We start from the raw sequence: 18,958 nt of genomic DNA on the forward strand, positions 1-18,958 counted from the left end.
AATGTTTATTTAGTGAAATTTTTGTCACACTGCAGTTGATAACAATTTTTATCACTAACCTTATTCCTTCCTTGGCAATGGCATCTAAGTTTGGTGTTAGAGCTGTGTATGGCGAATATGACCCAAAATCACCCCAGCCCAGGTCATCAGCCATAATCAAAACAATGTTTGGTGTCAAATTATTTTGTACTGCATCTACAGAATCTGTTACATCTGGTGACAGGTTTCTGCCTGGTGACTCATTATGATCTCCAGAAATGAAATTTCCTGATACATACATACAACTCAGGTGTGAGTTAAAAATCATCACCAGGAACAATACCACATCGAATTTATACCTCCACTGGCCATTCTGTGCTGCCATCCTTCTTACAGCCAACCACAATGTGCAGAGAAGTTCCTGAAACCAAAATGAAATCCTGTCTTCAATAACATTTTGAAGTAGTACATAGTCTAAATATATATTGCTAATACCAAGACATTATTTGCTGTACACTTAATTCAGAATCATTCTTTCCTCATGCATTATTATTATTATTATTATTATTATTATTATTATTATTATTATTATTACTCAGTATAAATTGTTAACTGAACAATCATTAGAGTTGACTGAACATACCAAAATACAAAAAATACATAAGAATTCCAAAAAAGAATTCATAACTGCGACAGTTTTAAGAATAGTTATATTACATAAATATTCTGCTACAGGCTTTAGAACAATGAAAAAAATCTACAAGGAATGAAAGAGAAAATTTTCAGATACACTGGAATTTGCATTTTCACCTCATTTGAAACTGTTATGCTTTATGGCAGTCAAAAATTAGATGTTATTAAACTGTGTATGAGATGACATTTTAATTTTTGACCACTTCATGTTAACAAGTTGTAATTATGTATAGTGTCAACTTTCATCATTCAGCAATGTTAAAACTATATTACAATAGAAAAATGATATGTTACTGAAACCAGCATAAAACTTACACAAAAACAGCCACTATTTCCCTGAAGTTGAGTTGTTGATAATTACTGTTTTAAATGATAGAAGCATCAAGAATTTCTTCCCATCAATCATAAAACTGTGCTGCACATCATTCACTTCAGTGAAACTGAATATATTTTATTTCTTGCTAAGTGTATCTGATTTCAAACAGCAAAATGTTCTCTTTCCTACTCTTGACCTGGAAGTGACAAGCAACTTGTCACTGATACTGAATGCAAATGTTATCAGATAACATGTATTGTCAATTACTTTTCACACATTACACAATCAAACTCCAATTAACTGATAATTCATGTGTGTTGTGAGATAAAAGCAGTAATCTGAAAAACTTAATTGCACAGAAAATATTAAGTATACAAGTACCTGTAGGCCTAAGTAAATATTAAGCCACAGATAGCAGGTAAATGGCAGCTATACAGGATGTTTAAAACAACTGTCACTGATTCCTATGAGTGGTAGTAGTGGTCAAAACTATAAGAAAATTTCCTATAATAATACATCCAGAAATCAATACTTCTTGAAATATGGGCCAATCTGTTCTCTCACTTCGATGTGCCTGTTACATGGAAGTAGCTACTATAGGCAGTGTTTGCAAAGCATACTGACACATCCTTCAGCTATTCTCAGCAGTGAATCATGCACATGCATTTGGATTGTGTCACATGCAGCTAGTCACATGCTCCTGTGATGTCTGCACATTGTCATTGGGCTGGGCATATACCATCACATTTAAATGTCCCCATAGCCATAAAACCAACAATTCAGCTCTGATGAACAGAGAGGCCATGCTACAGGACCTTCTTGAACAATCCACTAATCATGAAGTGTTTCTGTGAAGTTCTTCCACATGACTTGTAGAAAACAGTGTGATACCATTTTGTGCATAAACCACAGTCATTGTCTTTCTGCAAGGTTAACATTCTCCAAACATGCTGGCAATTCAGTGTGCAGCAGTAAGATGTCCTACACCATCAAATACTATACATTACACTCACCACAAGTAAAATGGCCAATATCTCAGCAGGCATCGGATTCTGTATTTAAAATTATAGGACCGTTTCTTCTAGTTTTGGCCAATACTATCTCCTGCAGGAATATGTGACATTTATTTTTAAATACCGTATAGTGTAACTGGAATATGGCAGCTTTTTTCAAAGTAGTACCCCCTTTCCCAATTTAGACAATTAAATTTAAATGCATGAATAGCATTAACCAGTATATTGTATTTTATTTTTAATTCATTATAATTTTTGTCTTTTTAGAATATATAACTTGACTTGTTCTAGATCCATTAACGTTCCCCTTCTTGATGTGATATATGGAACACTTTGAATGAATGAAAGAATAAATAAATAAATAAATAAATGGAAACTCTCACAGATTTATGGTGATTTAGTGGAAATACTCACTTGGGAGTTTAATTAAAAAAACTAAATACAAGAAGCATTTTACATTATTCAAAATACATTTATGAGCTTTTTTTAAAAATAATTTGCAAAATATATCACACAATCATGTCTAGTCTCCATTATGATTTTATCATATAACTTAGTGTCATCAAGAAGTGGCCTCAGGTTTGGGAAAAGAAGTGAACGTTCATCTCAAAATGCACTAATTTTTCAGGAAACACTATACTCAATAAAATAAAAAACGAAAATAAAACAGTGAAATTATCTGGACTAAGCATTAACAAAAACCTATTTTGGGAAGGACACACAAATCATTTGTGTGCTAAACTAGCTTCTGTAATTTTTTATTTCATAAATTAGGAAAAAAATGTGAGCAAACTATTGTTACTCCAGCTATATTTTGCTTTCTTCCGTTCCCTTCTGTAGTACATAATACTGGTATGAATTAGTTGCTCAGGAGCAAATTGTATTTTCAGTTGGCAGGGGAAAACAGTTAGATATCTATTATGATTAACACCCAGGGAGTCCTGCAGAGACTTTTTTAAATATCTTGGTTTAATGACAGCACTTAGCCTCTACATACATGGCTGTTTAATATATGGTGCACAAAATCAATGTAAGATGTAGTTGTGGCATCTCTGGCACAGAACGGCTGATCTTCGGGAAATTTTTCTTTCGACTAGTGAGTCTGGCATGACCTTTCTGCTTGTGATATGTCTAATAGCCATAACTGTCATATGTACAAGTGTTCAATAAATGTATATTTTGTATCAAAGTGAGTTATCTCTTGACTAATCTCCCATGACAAAAATATATGTATACACACCAGAAATGGTGACTTGTTGGATTTATGTTCTTCAAGAATTTCTATAACCTTGATAATTATAATTAATAAGCGAAATATTGTTCACTAAATTACTGTACTCAACTTGTTCAGTACCTCCAGATTAATGAAACAATATATTACAAGCATGTCTAGAATATCTGTACAATAATTTTTTTCTTAAGTGATAAAGAGAACCACATTTTGGCTGTTACAAACATACTTACTTTCTGTGACCATATATGTATGATTACTGAGCACTGTAAAAATCATGACTCTACTGTATATTTGAAAAAGACAATTGTATGAAAATATTGAAGATGTATACAGACTTGCTTCCAAAATAGGCATTCCGTATGCAAAAATCAAAACAGCACCAATTTTTGTCATTGAAAGGCTGAGAGAAAATCATGGTGTGTTCCGTTTATCGTGCAGAAAGTATAATAAATAAGTAAATTAAAGAAATTCCTGAAAACCTCCTGAAAAAATGGAACTGTAGTATTTTAGAACATGAAGGTAATTACAACAGCTTAACAGGAGTGAGACAATTATTTCACTTAAAAGTCTTTGAAGTCTTTGTTGTAAATCAGACCTTTCAACATCTTTTCAAAAAATATTGAACAATTGCAGTAGGTGGGAAGCCAGTGAAGCATATAGCTCAACCAAAAGATTGCAGAGCTCCAAAATGAATCAGCTGTCCATTCACACATCTTGTTCTGTAGAATTCATAAGGGAGAGGAGCCTTTAGCATTGTTAATAAGTAAAAATTATTGTATATTGTTAGCCAGAGAAAGCCAACGTAGATAATGTCCATAAAGTGTACTAACAACCACTTTTGGCTCACCCCCCCCCCCCCCCCACACACACACACACACATGCAAGTCCATAAAGTGTACTAACAACTACTTTTGGCTCAGGCACCCCCCCCCCCACCCACCCACACACACACACACACACACACACACACACACACACACACACACACACAAACACATGCAAATGCAAATCTCACACAGTCTCTGGCTGCTGAGGCCAGACTACCAGAGACTGTGGTCATTTGTATGTGAGTTTTATTTGTGAATATTTCTGTCTGTCTGTGTGTGTGTGTGTGTGTGTGTGTGTGTGTGTGTGTGTGTGTGTGTGTGTGTGTGTATGTGTGTATGTGTGTGTGTGTGTGTGTGTGTGTATTCTCTATTTATGATGAAGGTCTTGTTGGTCAAAAGCTCACTTTCTGACAGTCATTTTATTGTGCCTATCTGCAACTCAGCATTTCTACTACATGGTCATTAGCAACTATGCTTATTATAAATTTTTTACATTCTGTACTGGATTTCTCTTTGATAATTGTAATAATTACTTTCCCTGTATATTAGGGGAAAATTATCTACTTTGAAACAAGCCACTGCTCTTCCTCTTGTATTGTTCAGCTGCATACTAATGCAGTGGTGGGTGGCTTAATACAATTAGCAATGATATAAGTACAGCTGCAGCAGAGAGGTATGTGTGGAGAGGTCAACATAACACTTTGAGTGATAATAACTAATATTGAAGCTCCTTCATCTTGACTGATAATAGTAAAATTTACCTAGTGTTTTTGGATTAAAATTTTAAACCAAGCACGTCATTGTAGCTGGTCTGTTTATTTTATATTTTAGTGCTTAAGCAGTTTTCATGTGCTGCAGGTAACATTCTGTACTTTTTGATTTTTTGCTATTTAGTTGGTGGCATGTGGAGACCATGGTCATGCAGGGGCATGGCTAGTTGCTGGTTTTTTTGGATCACTATCTAAGCAGTCCTTCATGTCTTCATGTGTTAAAGTAGTGCCTGTCTGAACTTGTAGCACTAATTTTTAATTATTTGAAATCTTAAGTATCTATGCTTGGAAGGTGTTTGCATATGATTGTATTGTGGCATCTGCCTATTGAAAACACATAAGGAATGTTTAAGATTTTTACTCTGTTTAAATCAGTTAAAAAAATTAAATTGTAAATTTACAATTTTCGTATGCCAAAAAGGAAAAAGCTACTGGTATTGTATTGTATTTTAATTTATTGATTCAAGTAATCATAATATTGTATAATTTGCACATAAGATACTGGACAAGTCAATGGAGCTGTACTAAATTATTGTATAAGGGAACTTCTCAGGACTGTTAATTGGTATTCCATGACCTGGATATTTAATGTGCAATAAATATTTAATTGAAGGCAGTTACATGTTGTTTAACACCAGCACCTTTTCTGCTCCATAAGTCTAGTTCTGCATACTGTGGTAAATAAATCTGTTATTCTACTTAAGGAAAGCTTCGACAGGTCAGAAAGGCCTTACTTTTGGTGTCTACTGTACTGGCTTTGGTTTTTTTTTTTCAGGTATTATATCCAACTTCAAATTTACCTCTAATTTTAATGGTTGACACCTCAGCTTATGCTATTGATGTATCTTTGCAACAAATCAAAGATAATAATGTGCAACCATTAGCATTCTTCTCCAAGAAAGTGACAAATGCAGAGAGGAATTACTCAACCTATGACAGAGAACTCCTCACTGCCTACTCAGCAGTGAGGCACTTTTAGTACATGCTTGAAGGATATGATTTTCCAATTTACACCTTCATGTTCAAGCAACATTTGGACAAAGCTTCTCCACATCAGATTCAACATTAGTTTCATTGGACACTTAACCACAGACATATGTTACACTACAGGGAAACAGAACCTCACAGCCAACACTTGTTTACGAATTGTTTCAATCACTGTACCTCCATCTGTTAGCATGGAACAAATTGCAAAAAGCCAACAATGTGACAAAGAGTTTCCACACATCAAGAATACAACCCCCCTTGCACTTCAAACAATAATGTTGCCATATGGTAAAGAACTTATTTGTGACATAGCTGGAGAAATGATTCACCCATATGTATCTCAACAACTACAACAAGCAATTTTCAACTTTCTACACAATCTAGCTCACCCTGGTGTTCAAGCAATCATTAATCTGGTGAGGAAGCACTTCATTTGGCCATCACTAAAAAAAAAAAGACGTGAAGGCCTGGACTTCATCGTCTGTTCCTTGCCAGCAAAGTAAAGTCTGGAGATACACCAACAGCACAGTGTGACATTATCCTCAAACAACAACAAGATTCAGTCACATTAATGTGGATATAGTTGAGCCCCTATCTCCATCACAAGGATATTGCTGTGTACTAACAATTATTGATTATTTTTCCCGATGACCAGAAGCAATTCCATTAGCTGACATCACAGCAAAGCAGTTTCATTTGCCATAGTCTCAACATGGATATTTCGTTTTGGCAGCCTCATATCATAACTACTGATTGTGGAAGGTAGTTTGAGTGTCAACATTTCAAAAGCCTCACAAGCACACTGGGCATTTTCCACACTAAAACTACAGCATATGGAAAACTGAACAATGGCATCAACAGTTAAAATCTGCTTTAAAATCACAGATGTCTGATGAATGGGTTTCGAAGCTTCCTCTGGCCCTGTTAGGGCTTCACTCCTACATAATTCCCCAAGTCAATACCTCACCAGTGGAAATGACTTATGGTTTAGCAGTTAGCTTACCAGGAGCATTTCTCAATGAACAGAAATTAGTAACTGACACCCCAACCATTGTCTTCAAATTGAAGGAACAAATGAGGAGCCTAAGACCAGTTCCAACAGAACATCACGACCACTAGATCTTTATTCACCAACAACTGATGACAAGTGTGTTCGTCTTCATTCAACATGATGCTGTCTGAACACCACTTCGGCCAACATATGACAGGCCCTATCTAGTCCTGTCTTGCAATGACAAGTACTTCAAGGTGGAAATGCCAACAGGAAAACAAACTATTAGCATTGACTGATTGAAACCGGCCTTCCTTCTGACAGGCTATTCATCGGACAACATGGAAGACGCAGCAGGAAACACCATTTTGGAAATTCCGTCACATTCCATTTCAAGGACTGTCAACCTTCAGAAGACAATAGACAGCAATCAAGCCAGTGCACATTCACCACAGATCACCAGATCAGGTTGACAGGTCACCTTTCCTCAAAAATACATGGACGCTGTCACTGTGGAGGGAGTGTGTGGCAGACTCGAGTGTTAGTATTTGTAAATTATATTTCTGAACTTTCTTTACATTCTTATTACTTAGAAACTGTTATCATCTCTGATCTTGTTCACATCAACAATGTTTTGATTACTCATTAAACATATAAAAACATCATATCTTGTCTTTTGTGGTCCTTCTACCATAAACCATAATACCAACTTCGATGGGTCGTGCACGTGACAGGTGTTTTTATTTATGTATTCTGACACATACAGCACTGTCTCTTGATCAATTTTCACACTATTTTTTTCTTCTGCCATATGTTTTCCCCTGCTCTGATAATATTCTGTTGTAATTTGACATCATTCTGACCAGTACTGTTATTTCTACAGTGTTTTGAAAGTTTAACTTTAATTATAATCACCCTGTACATAGAAATTAAAGACAAAATATTAGAGGAAGGTAGTTACAGAGACAGCGATTATTGTAGCCAGAAGGCCAGAACTGTAATAGGCAGGCTCTTAAGAGTGAGATTTTACCAACAGACATCAGTAGCACAGTGAGTTGTTATGAGAATGACAGGGAATATAAAAATATGCATAAATAATGAAGTTTTAGAAGTGGTTTGGGACCATTATGGTTACAAAAGTAGTAATAGTATAATGATAGGTACACTGGAAAAAGTATGTATTAGTTTGCATACAGAATGGTGGGAAGAAACAAGAAATAATTGAGAGAAATTTGAAAAAACTGGTACACCAATCAATATTATACAACCAAAGGCACAGACATTCTTAAAGAAGTATAAAATAAAAGACTTGAGATTTGAAGAAATTTAGAATGACTTTTTATATAAGGCAGAAAATAAAGATGATAATGAGGTACAGGGAAGGCCATATACTTAAACTGAAACTGATAAGTGGGAAGGCAATTGTTTGTTAGAAACACGGAGTCCAATTTGTGATGTGCCAGAAAAATTAAGGGATATAATAAAGCACAGTCAAGATTTTGTTGAGTTGCCAGTGATACGAATTAAGGTTAGAAGAGCTACAGGGAGATACAGTAAAGTTTTGAACAAGCAAATGTTACTGTCATTCAGAATTAATAACATACCATTCAATCAGGGATGCACTATAATGACAGATCTGAGTAATGATGTTATTTGGGGCATGAAGTGGATTGTAAAATATAAAGTTGGATCTAATCCGGTACTAAATAATTAAGTTTTACTGAACCAAGAAGTGGTATTTCACCTTATATCAAATTGACCATTGCAAATGGCATGAATAGCAGCAATCATATCAGGGATAAGTTTTTAGATGATATAGGATATATGAAGAAGAGAAAGATAGTTTACATGAGAAGGGAGATCTAGAATATTATGATTTAGTTGAAACAAAATTAGGAGGTGCTGAAAGACTTAACAAGAGTCAGAAAGATGATTTGAGGAAATTTGTATGGGAGTAGTGTGATGTTTTTAATGAGTAACAAGAAAGAGTGAATAATTATCAGTGTAAACTTAAGAAAATATGATACGAATCATTTTTCATCAAAGCTTATGGAATATCGATATATAGATGGGAAGCTGTAGAAAGGGAGTTACGAAGGATGAAAAGTGGGTAGTTACAGAGAAGAGTTGCAATGACTATAATAATCCACTCATTGTAGTATTAAACAAGATGGAGAAACAAGGCTTTTATTAGATTCCAGACCAGTGATCACCTTAACTTTTTTGCTCCAGAGCCAATACTGACATTGTGGGGTGTCACCTCATGCCATCTATGTACCATTCTTATCATTAACTGGTAACCTACATAGTATGTTATGGGCCCCCAAAAGACTAGCAATAGTAATGCCACAGTAACTTGGCTGCTGGCCTCTGTAATCTCTGTAATCTACCCCTCCACATCATTTGTTGAATTACAATTCTTTATGGTTAACTCTTTTAATAAGCTTCAAGAGGAGTAAGATTTACAATAAACTTTTTACTTATTTTCTTTTCTCATAGTTGGCTCCAGTTCTTCATGTCTATGGGCAATGGAGCTGAAATTTTTGATGTTATAGGGTCTCATGGTTCCAACTGATAGAATAAATTTGAAGCGAGCCCGTGCTGTATTTTCTGTTTTAATCAAAACTTTATTCTCTCACATTTTTCTATATCACACTGTACATACAATGCCATGTCAACAAAGCCAAAAATTACATTGTTCTTCCCAAAAATAAAAACACTTCTGATCCCATCGGAGGCACTCTCTATTTGCTAATTCATTCTGCAGTACTAACAATATTCCAAAGGGCTTACAAATTTTGTTGACAAATGACTTTCTGTTAATTCATATTATTATTCTATAAATGAATCCAGAAATTAACATAATAAATAGTGTTAAATTGCATAAATAATAACAGAAATTTTAATTGTGCCAAAAATTTTGTAATTTCAGATGTTTCTAAAATAAAATACATTAAACTGTACATTCAATGCAAGTACATATCAATTGTAATAAAGAAAATAAAGTAGTTTATTTTTACAGATTTTGAGCTTGAATTATAATACATTGTGTACAAAATCACATGAAATTTAGTTTAGAAAAACAGCTGAGATAATATTAGCCTCAAAATTTGATGATATTTCTGGTATCTATTTCTTCTGTTCAGGAAAAGCAATGCGAGAGGAGGGTGTCTCTTTACACCCTCAAGTAATGATTGCTAAAGTTGACACCATTAAGAAAACTTCATGTCGGCTGTTCTCTATTTGAGATTGCTGCCACCCTCAGAATCCTAAAATTGTGGCATTGTAATTGCCTGATGAAGTGTTGTTGTGTTGCATGTATGAGCAGGTGATAGATTAATAGCTGTAATTGTACTTATATTTAAGTGCATATTTGAATATCAGTCATGGTTACAAATGTATACTAAATGTTTTTAGTGTAGCTGTCCTTCTATTCATTACATTTATTACAACAGCCTTAATTAAGTTTCATATTCTTTGCTACAAATATGTAGCACATTTGATATCTGTCTCTGTAAAGGATATTCATGAATCATTGTTACATCCATTTCAAGCAGTGGAGACTCTAAGCAGAAGTACCAACAGTGTAGGAAAAGGCACATTGCTATTTACAGTAAAGAAGACACATTAAGTTGCATACAGGCACAATTAAAAGACACTTACAAACACTTTTGGCCACAGCCTTTATCAGTAAAAGGCAGACACAAGCAAACACGTGTCATGCCCAAGATGCTGAAGTTGGCAGTCATGTATGCATGGGGTGTGCTTACTTTCAATCAAAATTCATATTGTAGCAGCAGATCAATCTGGTGGTAGGCCATGCTGTGGGTAGTCATCTTCCATGCCGTTCAGATGTAGCATGTGGCATGTTCTGGCCATGCGCCACCACCCAGGAAACAGGCATATTCTGGCCAACTAGCTGAGGCACATCACACAGCTGTTGACACAGCCAATATCAGCATCACCGCTGTTTCCTGCTGCCATCATCCAATGGGATGCAGTCATCGATGACCCACAACTGCCACAACTACAGCTTTTGTAAGACTGTCGATCAATTTCCCCTCACGGCTACCTCCTTGCTGCCAGTTATGCCATCATCTTGCTGAGAGTAGGCCCTTCTTTTTCTTGTGCTCTAATTGTAATGTTTTCTGCGAGCACTAGGTGTCCTAATATTATAACCATGCCTCAAAACTGTAGTACCACCACTGGCGAAAGGAACTCCCCACCTATGTAAAAACCAGATCTAGTAGCTGCCCTTCAATTATAAATCGATAAGTTAATGTTGAGAAAGATAGAACTGACAGAAGAATGCTTAAAACTGCTTAAAACCCAGTCTGACAATCTAAGTGCATCAGAAACACACCCTGCTGTGCCGCAAATGATGGCTGCAAGCACCTTAAGTAGCACAGTACCCCAACCATCGACTATAACTTTGGCTAACAGTTTCCCTGCAGTCCATTTCATTCTGATGTTTTCCAGAAAACCTAATGAAAAAATAAATTCCTTTCTACAAACTGTCCAACATGAAGGCCGTGCTTGCGCTTGGCCAACTGATTTCCTATTAAATGTACTCCATCTTAAATTGTCAGGTGACATGTGTACATATATCGAATCAGTTCATACCCTTAGGTACACCACCTCTTTTGCCACATTAGAAGCTGGATTGAAAGTGAGATATTTGGACAGGCTTGACGCCTGCTATTACAGGGACAAGCTATCCACCCTCCGCTAGATGCAAAAGGAGGATGTAGAGACATTTGCTGACCAAATCCATGCTGTGTCTTGCCGCACTTGCACTCTAGGTTTGGATTCCATCCGTAATAAGGTGTTAACTGAGCAGGTGGAAGCTCACTCAACTGATGTATTTTATATGTGGAATCGACACGTATGTTAGAGGAGAGGTAAAAATAGCATCACCCACCTCGTTGCATGATGCCACACAACTCGCGATGATGCTAGACGAGGTATGGTGTTTTATTGCCTGTTCAGTGTGTCCAAATAAACATCCACATCCAATTTTTAAATACAAGAAGGCATACCAATGCTGCCGAAAGGCAGGTCATGCTGCCATGCAGTGTCGTGCATCCTATTGTTCTCAGTGTGGAACCTTAGGGCATATGAGTAGCAACTGCCTGCAGATGCCTGGAAACGGGAGCCCCTCGCACAATCAGCTGAGGGAACAAGTCACCAACAATTCATCATGACCCCAAACCCAAAATCAGCTGGGAAACGGTCAGGGGGGGGGGGGGGGGGAGGCGAGGGCAAGTCACACTGCCCAACCCAGTCAGCTAGGGTGTTGTAAATGAAGTGGCGAATGTCCTCCTCAATGGCAAGTTTGAGGAAAAAATGTAAGAGTGCTTATCGACATGGGAGTGCAAACCAGCATATTATTCATAGGGCATGGGGATAGACAAGTGTTAAAACCACCCCATTACCGCAGTAATGTACTGAGTGATGAAACAATCATACCCACTGGGTATTGCCAAGTTACACTGAAAATCGTAGCCAGCCACATGGATGTAATTAAAAAATGAAGGCGAGATTTTGATGTCATCCTGGGGAATGATTTCCTCCACCACCATCAGAGTGTAGTAGATTACAGAACTCAAACTATCCATCTCTGTGATGAAACCCACCATTTCGGTGGCCCCCACATCGTTCCACCACAAGGTACTTGTGAAACGCAGCCGCTTCCTCAGGTTCCTTCCGCACAAACATGGATGTTAGGTACAACTATCTCTGTTAGAGTCAGTGGTGGCATGGGATGGATTCTCTGACTTGGGGTCAAATCCCATGAACTGCCAAGAACAGCCATATTGGTGGACCCTCTCCATCAAAACATTGTCCTTGACAGATTACAGGTACTTGTTAAACGTGGCTTAACAACAGCAGAAGTGCAGGAAAGAAATTTTATGTTCCTTTCTGTTTGGATGATTCTGGAATGAAAGAAGTAGAAATTCCTAGTAGCACCATTATAGCTAACAGCCACGAGATTGAAGAAAACCACCCTGTACAAGAGAAGACAAATCCTAACTGAAAACATCGGCTTCCAGGACGCAGAATATGTCATATTGCTCCCATGCTCAGAGACAAATTTAAAGATAAGTTAGCTCACCTGCCTGCTTCTGACCAAAATAAATTGTACTCCATCTTTGAAGAACACTCCTGGTTATTCGAGGAAAGGCATTATTTGCCGGTTGCTGACCTTGTGTACCATTAAATTCCCATCAGAGATGTAAGGCCCATTGCGCAAATACAATATCACCTCCAGCCTGTTGTGGAGGAAACTATCCAACAGCAGCTAGAGACAGGGATAATACAACCCTCTGCCAGCCCCTGGTGATCCCCAATCATAGTCGTCCCAAAGAAATCAGTCAATGGAGAGAAGACCGACCGTCTTTGCATTGATATGAGAGCAGTAAATAAGGTAACCACTCCTGATGCTTACCCTCTTCCATGTATCAACGAAACACTGGAACACTGGACACACTAGGAAATTGCAAATACTTCACTACTCTTGATATGAAGAGTGGGTACCATCAAATACCGATTGCACCACAGGACAGGCCAAAAACAGTGCTTGTAGATTCCTCCGGTCTATATGAATTTTTGAAAATCCCATTTGGGCTGCGCAATGTGCCAGCCACTTTCCAATGTTTTGCTGACTTACTGTTACGAGGACTGAAACCTACAATGTGCCTAGTTTATCTAGATGATATCATTGTCTTTTCCAGAACCATAGATGAGCACGTTACCAGGTTAAGAAATATTTTGTTTAGACTAAGAAGTGCCAATTTAAGATTGAAAACAGAAAAAAATTTCTTTTCTGAGTGTCAAGTACAGTATCTAGAGTATATTATTAGTGCTGATGGAGTAAAGCCAGATCCCCGCCTAACTGAATAAGTTAGAACATTCCCTTCCCCTAAAAATGTAAAAGAATTGCAAAGCTTTCTGGGACTCAGCAATTATTATAGGCATTTTGTAAAGGACTGTGTCATAGTAGCCAAATCCCTTACCCACCTGTTGGAAAAAGATGTACCCTATCAATGGACCCCCGAGTGTGAAGCTGCTGTGCAGCGTATCAGAGATGTTCAGACTAGTTCCCCCTTATTGATCTATCCCAATTTCGAAAAACCATTCATTCTCTCCCTTGACACATCTGATTTTGCAATGGGGGCTATTCTGAGTCAAATTATTGATGGTGAGGAAAGACCAGTTGGTTACGCATCCCGTCAGCTGAACCAGGCAGAAATTAATTACAGTACTTTCCATGAAGCATTGGTGGGACAAAAGCTGGGAGATGTTGCTAAGTATATGAAAAACTGCCTACCATGTGCCCAAAGAGCACCACCCCCACAAATTAAAATTCTCTTACAATCTCTTCCTGAGACATCAAAACCCTTTCAATTTTTAGCTTTGAATATAGTCAGACCACTTTGCATAAGTACACAAGGAAGTAAATATATCCTATCCATTATCAATCACTTTTCCTAATACCTTATTTTGGTACCCATCGCTGACATGTCAGCTGAAACAGTAGCATGATCTTTTGTGCATCATCTTGTCCTTTCTTTCGGAAGCCACTGTAACAGATCAAGGAACCAATTTTATGTCTGCCTTATTTGTCCAAGTTTGCAAATTGCTGAGAATTAGAAAATGGAGAACCACCCCTTTTCACCCCCAGGCAAATGGCCGCATTTAGCGTGTCCACCACACTGTGAAACAAATGCTTTCCTATTACATCAATTCAGCCCGCATTGATTGGCAAAGATACATTCTATACGTGGCAAGTGCGTACAACAGCCGTTTCCATAAAGCCACTGAACATACCCCTTATGAGATAGTGTTTGGCCTTCCTATGGAATCTCCCTTTGAGATTGATAAATTACCTATGGGAATCGATCACACAGCTGTTAAGGGGCTAGGCCACCACCTTCAGGCCATTAGGAAGGGGGTGCAAGGGAGCAACTGCAAACAGCCAGGAAACAGATGAAAAGAAGTAATAAAAATGCCATCCTCCCCCCCCACCCTATAAACCTGGTGATTCGGTTGTGCCAAAAAAAAAAAAAAAAAAAAAAGAAAAAAAACCTTACTCCTCTGAAAGACAGACCATATTCAATAATTCGCCTCACTTCCCCCGTCAATACAGAATTACAACTGACTGACCATAAGATGGTAGTCCATTTTGATAGACTAAAATCTTAATCAGGAACTATGTCTCTCTCACTGCTTTCTTAGACAAGCGCTGGACCTTCAGCAGGTTCCACCCCCCTCCCCTCCCCATGAAGTGGAGGAAAAGGAAAGTTCCACCCCCCCCCCCCCTTCCCCCACAGCTCACCCTAGATACGCTATGCTCTGAGATCTAAACACCCATATGCCCTGAGATCCAGGAACTAAACACCAAGGTACTTCTTCTTACTTAGGAGATTCCCAGTTATATCAACAACAACAACAAAAAGTAACAAGGCTAAAGCAACCACCTTATTACTTTCCTTTGGAAATGAAGATGTCAGTCTAGCCCCCCTCTCTGAAAGAAGTTATCAAAGCTTTACTTGCCCAGCCTGTTCTAAGTAATCCCTAGTTTTAACCAGTATTTTTATTATGTTATTTATGTGTTATGACACAGTTCTGTTTTCAATGCCAATACATTTAATTCTAAATAAGAGTATCATATGGAGGAGTTATGGATCAGTATTAGGATATTGTACGTAGTAATGATTGCATTCTCTACCTTTTCATTCCAAAGACTTTCTCACTGAAATGGCACCATGTTTCATTAAGTAATTTTCCTATTTGAACACCCAGAGTGTTAATTAATAACATACATAACCTGTTGCTTTGACACAAAAAGAAATGTTAGATAATTCAATGATTATTCCTGGACTGCGGCCGCGTGCCCTACACACAACAGTGATACTCCACATTTCCCCTAGCATGTCTCATGGATGCCCATTCTTTTTCAGGTTAACTCAGAAGGTAAGTTCAACTGCTCGGCGCTAGTGCAAAGTTGTTAACACATGTACTCCACCTGTCAGAATCAGGTGAACCCGTCAACAAGGAGTCGCACGTGCGGCGGCCATAATGCAAAGTGCGGAGTCACTTCAAACACCTGGCACTGCTATTACCTCCCCACCCCTCCCTAGCCCACACTGTCCTGCTAGCACATGCTGGCTAACACACCTGACCCCCCACCCCCCTCTTACCCTCCCTCCACACTCTGTCCATCTGTGCTTGAATGCCGCTGTTAGAAGAGACCTTACACATATTAGAATGTACTATTTTTCCTATCAACCAATGTATATTAATTTAATACAGAAAGGTATCATCTTCTCATGTAATACCTATTTCAAATGTGATTTCTTCCATCCTTCCATCTCATACCCGGGTAACTTCTACAACTTGAAAACCCACCCCTAAATTTGCTTGCACAGCTAAGCCCTTAATATGCCCGCTTACCAGACTATAATTCTGAGGGGAGTTTGGAAGCAAACAACCTCCAACTGATGGAACACGAAGTGGAAAAGCATCCCAATAATGAAGTGTGCCATTATGGGGCATCCTCCCATGCACCGCCATTTAGTTTGGTGGCAAGCCCCCTCTGATGTATAGTACCACCTTCCGTCTAGTCTGATGCATCTTAAGTACTGACTACCTACTCCCTTTCCAAATTCTTAAATGGTTTCATCATTATGTGCCCATCACAGCCTATTCACTTTTGCCACCACAGAAAAAAAACTACTTTATTAATGAGCTGTAGTAATTTTACCCAATAAACCCTTATAAATCAATTCAGTCAAGAAAGGAGTTAGAGTACTGTTCGCTACATCTACATCCATACTCCGCAAGCCACCTGACGGTGTGTGGCAGAGGGTCACTAATCCCACTCTAATATTATTAATTTACATGAACTTCATTTTACAAATGGTTAATTCAAACATCCCAAGGAGTCATGCAAATTTTTCACTTAGAACACACCGGAGCTGTTGCCACTACATGCGCCACACAGCTGCTCCGCTATCTCAGCATTAATCTGGAACCTGTCTCCATCGCAGCATGTCTGCTTGTGTCTCTCGCCAGTTTCATAAGGCTACCTGCTTTGCCATGTACCATATGTGATAAATTGTTTTACCACTCAGTTTTGGCAGCACCCAAAAAACTCTTACCATACGTGCATCTCCACCAATAACAGAAGCCCCAAACAGACCAATTTAAGTATTATACCAATAATTAATTATTATGTACCTATACACTATACCCCACACCTCAAACACACGATTTATGAAAGCTGGCTATTGAATTGTCCCCTTTATGCTCTCAATAACTTTACAGGTATTAGAAGAGAGCACATGACCCAAAGAAATCAGGCTTCGAGCTTCGGCCACAGCCGATAGAAAAAAGAAAAAAAAAAAAAAAAAAAAACGTAGGTAAGTCCATCCTGTCACTACAACATGATACACTACCAGAACACTAAAACAAGTACACCCCACCAGTAAACAGTGCCTAACATCTTCTTCCCCGCCCAGAGATATACTAGAAGGTTCAGTATTAAATGCATTTTGTGTGATTAGAGGTGTTGAGCAATGTCCGGCCCACTATGCATTGCCAGTTGCTAGCTGTTTAAAAATTGTTACCCAGTAATTTGTATTTTTCTCCCCTTATGATTTTGTGTTATGTTTAAGCATTTCACAATCATTTTTCTGGGCAGCAAATCCCTTGTTATACCCTATATGTTATATCATGCATGTATTTTTTAAAATTTATGCCATTTGTTTTGCACAATAAGTACTTGTTTTTATTATTATTATTATTATTTTATTTTTTTATGGCCCCAGTATGTAAAAGCCCACCACAGCCCTGGATTCTAGATATGATGCACTATAGCAACACTCCCATTATGTAACATTCCCCTTCAGTTGTGATACACGATTTTGTGAGTTAGTGATTCCAGAATCCCATTATGCGCCATGTTCATGCCCAGAGCTGGACTGGTATGTTTAAAAGAAAAGAAGCACCTGAGCTACCTAAGATACTCATAGAGAAGAGTCGAATGCACCCCTGAAATTGAGAAGAAGTTTGTTATCCTCTCGCTGCAGAGTGGTAAGCGAAATAGATTTTGTGATAGGATAAAACCAAAGAAGTTTCACCCAAGTAAGTGTAGAATTGTAGTTTGCACCCCATGTGTGATTTGCACATTTAAGAGTTCACCCAGATGAACAAAAGTTTCATTATTGTTCACCCTGTTTTTTACAAAGTAATTTAGTGGTGAAGTGAAGATGTTATGAGTGAGGATGGAAATCGGCACTGCTACCATTTGGAAACAGTGCTCCGCCGTGTGTTTAGGAAGTGAGAGACACCCATTTGTTTATTCAAAAAAATAAAAAATAAAAAAATAAAAAAAATAAATAGATAAAAAAATTAAAAAAATACAGCGTCATAAGATTGAAGCACCAGCTGAGATAAGCACTAGACTGTTGATGATTAGCACCCATGATGTGATGTCATCACCCAAGCACAGTAATGCATTATCTTGTTGGAAATACAGTTAGCAAGAGACTTCCACCCTAATGAATAAAAGTTTTTATTGTACAATGTCGCAATAGTGCATGACCCCATTTTTCATAGCTCATCCTGTTACTTCAGGGATTTTGGGAGTTTTGTACTAGTTAACTGCATGAGACGTAATTGCCCCTATGGAGACAGAGCACAGTTTCTCCCTCACCCATGCATTGCGCTGGGTTACTACCATTGCTCTGAGTTGCTCGTCTAATCATTCCAACCTCAACCACTACTTTGTACCTCCCTCCACCAGGTCCGTGTGCCTTACACAGTGTGGCTAGTGCCCACAGAATGCCCAGCTGAGTGGGTTATTCTTTCAGTTTTCGCTTTCATAAATTGATTGCTTACCTATCTCTTCAATCTATGCATCACTAACACATCACAACAAGGCTCGCGTTTGTCAGAACCCTGGTCAGTAGCCAATGCTACTCAGACACATTGCCTCCCCCCAGAGGGAGGGGAAGAAAAAACCCTGTGATTAGTGGATACATCACTGTTGAATCAATCTTATTCTGAAACCCATTACCTGAACTTGTTCCCGATCATACCTAATTCCTTATTCTTTAATGTGAGCACCCTTCTGGTTCATCGA

At 38.0% G+C, this 18,958-nt stretch overlaps 1 protein-coding gene across 1 annotated transcript in view; it reads right to left on the reverse strand.

The window, feature by feature from the left end:
- Window positions 1-1,195, reverse strand: part of LOC126336234 (arylsulfatase G-like) — a 96,655-nt gene extending 95,460 nt beyond the window's left edge. The window contains exons 1-2 of the mRNA XM_049999724.1: window positions 988-1,195; window positions 60-400 (exon numbers count right to left, since the gene is read on the reverse strand). Coding sequence (XP_049855681.1) covers window positions 60-364 — 305 coding nt within the window. The 5' untranslated portion in view covers window positions 365-400; window positions 988-1,195. The remainder of the gene's footprint in view (window positions 1-59; window positions 401-987) is intronic.
- Between the last annotated feature and the right edge of the window lie 17,763 nt (window positions 1,196-18,958).

Source organism: Schistocerca gregaria, chromosome 2 (assembly GCF_023897955.1).
Source record: "Schistocerca gregaria isolate iqSchGreg1 chromosome 2, iqSchGreg1.2, whole genome shotgun sequence".
Classification (NCBI taxonomy): Eukaryota; Metazoa; Arthropoda; class Insecta; order Orthoptera; family Acrididae; genus Schistocerca; species Schistocerca gregaria.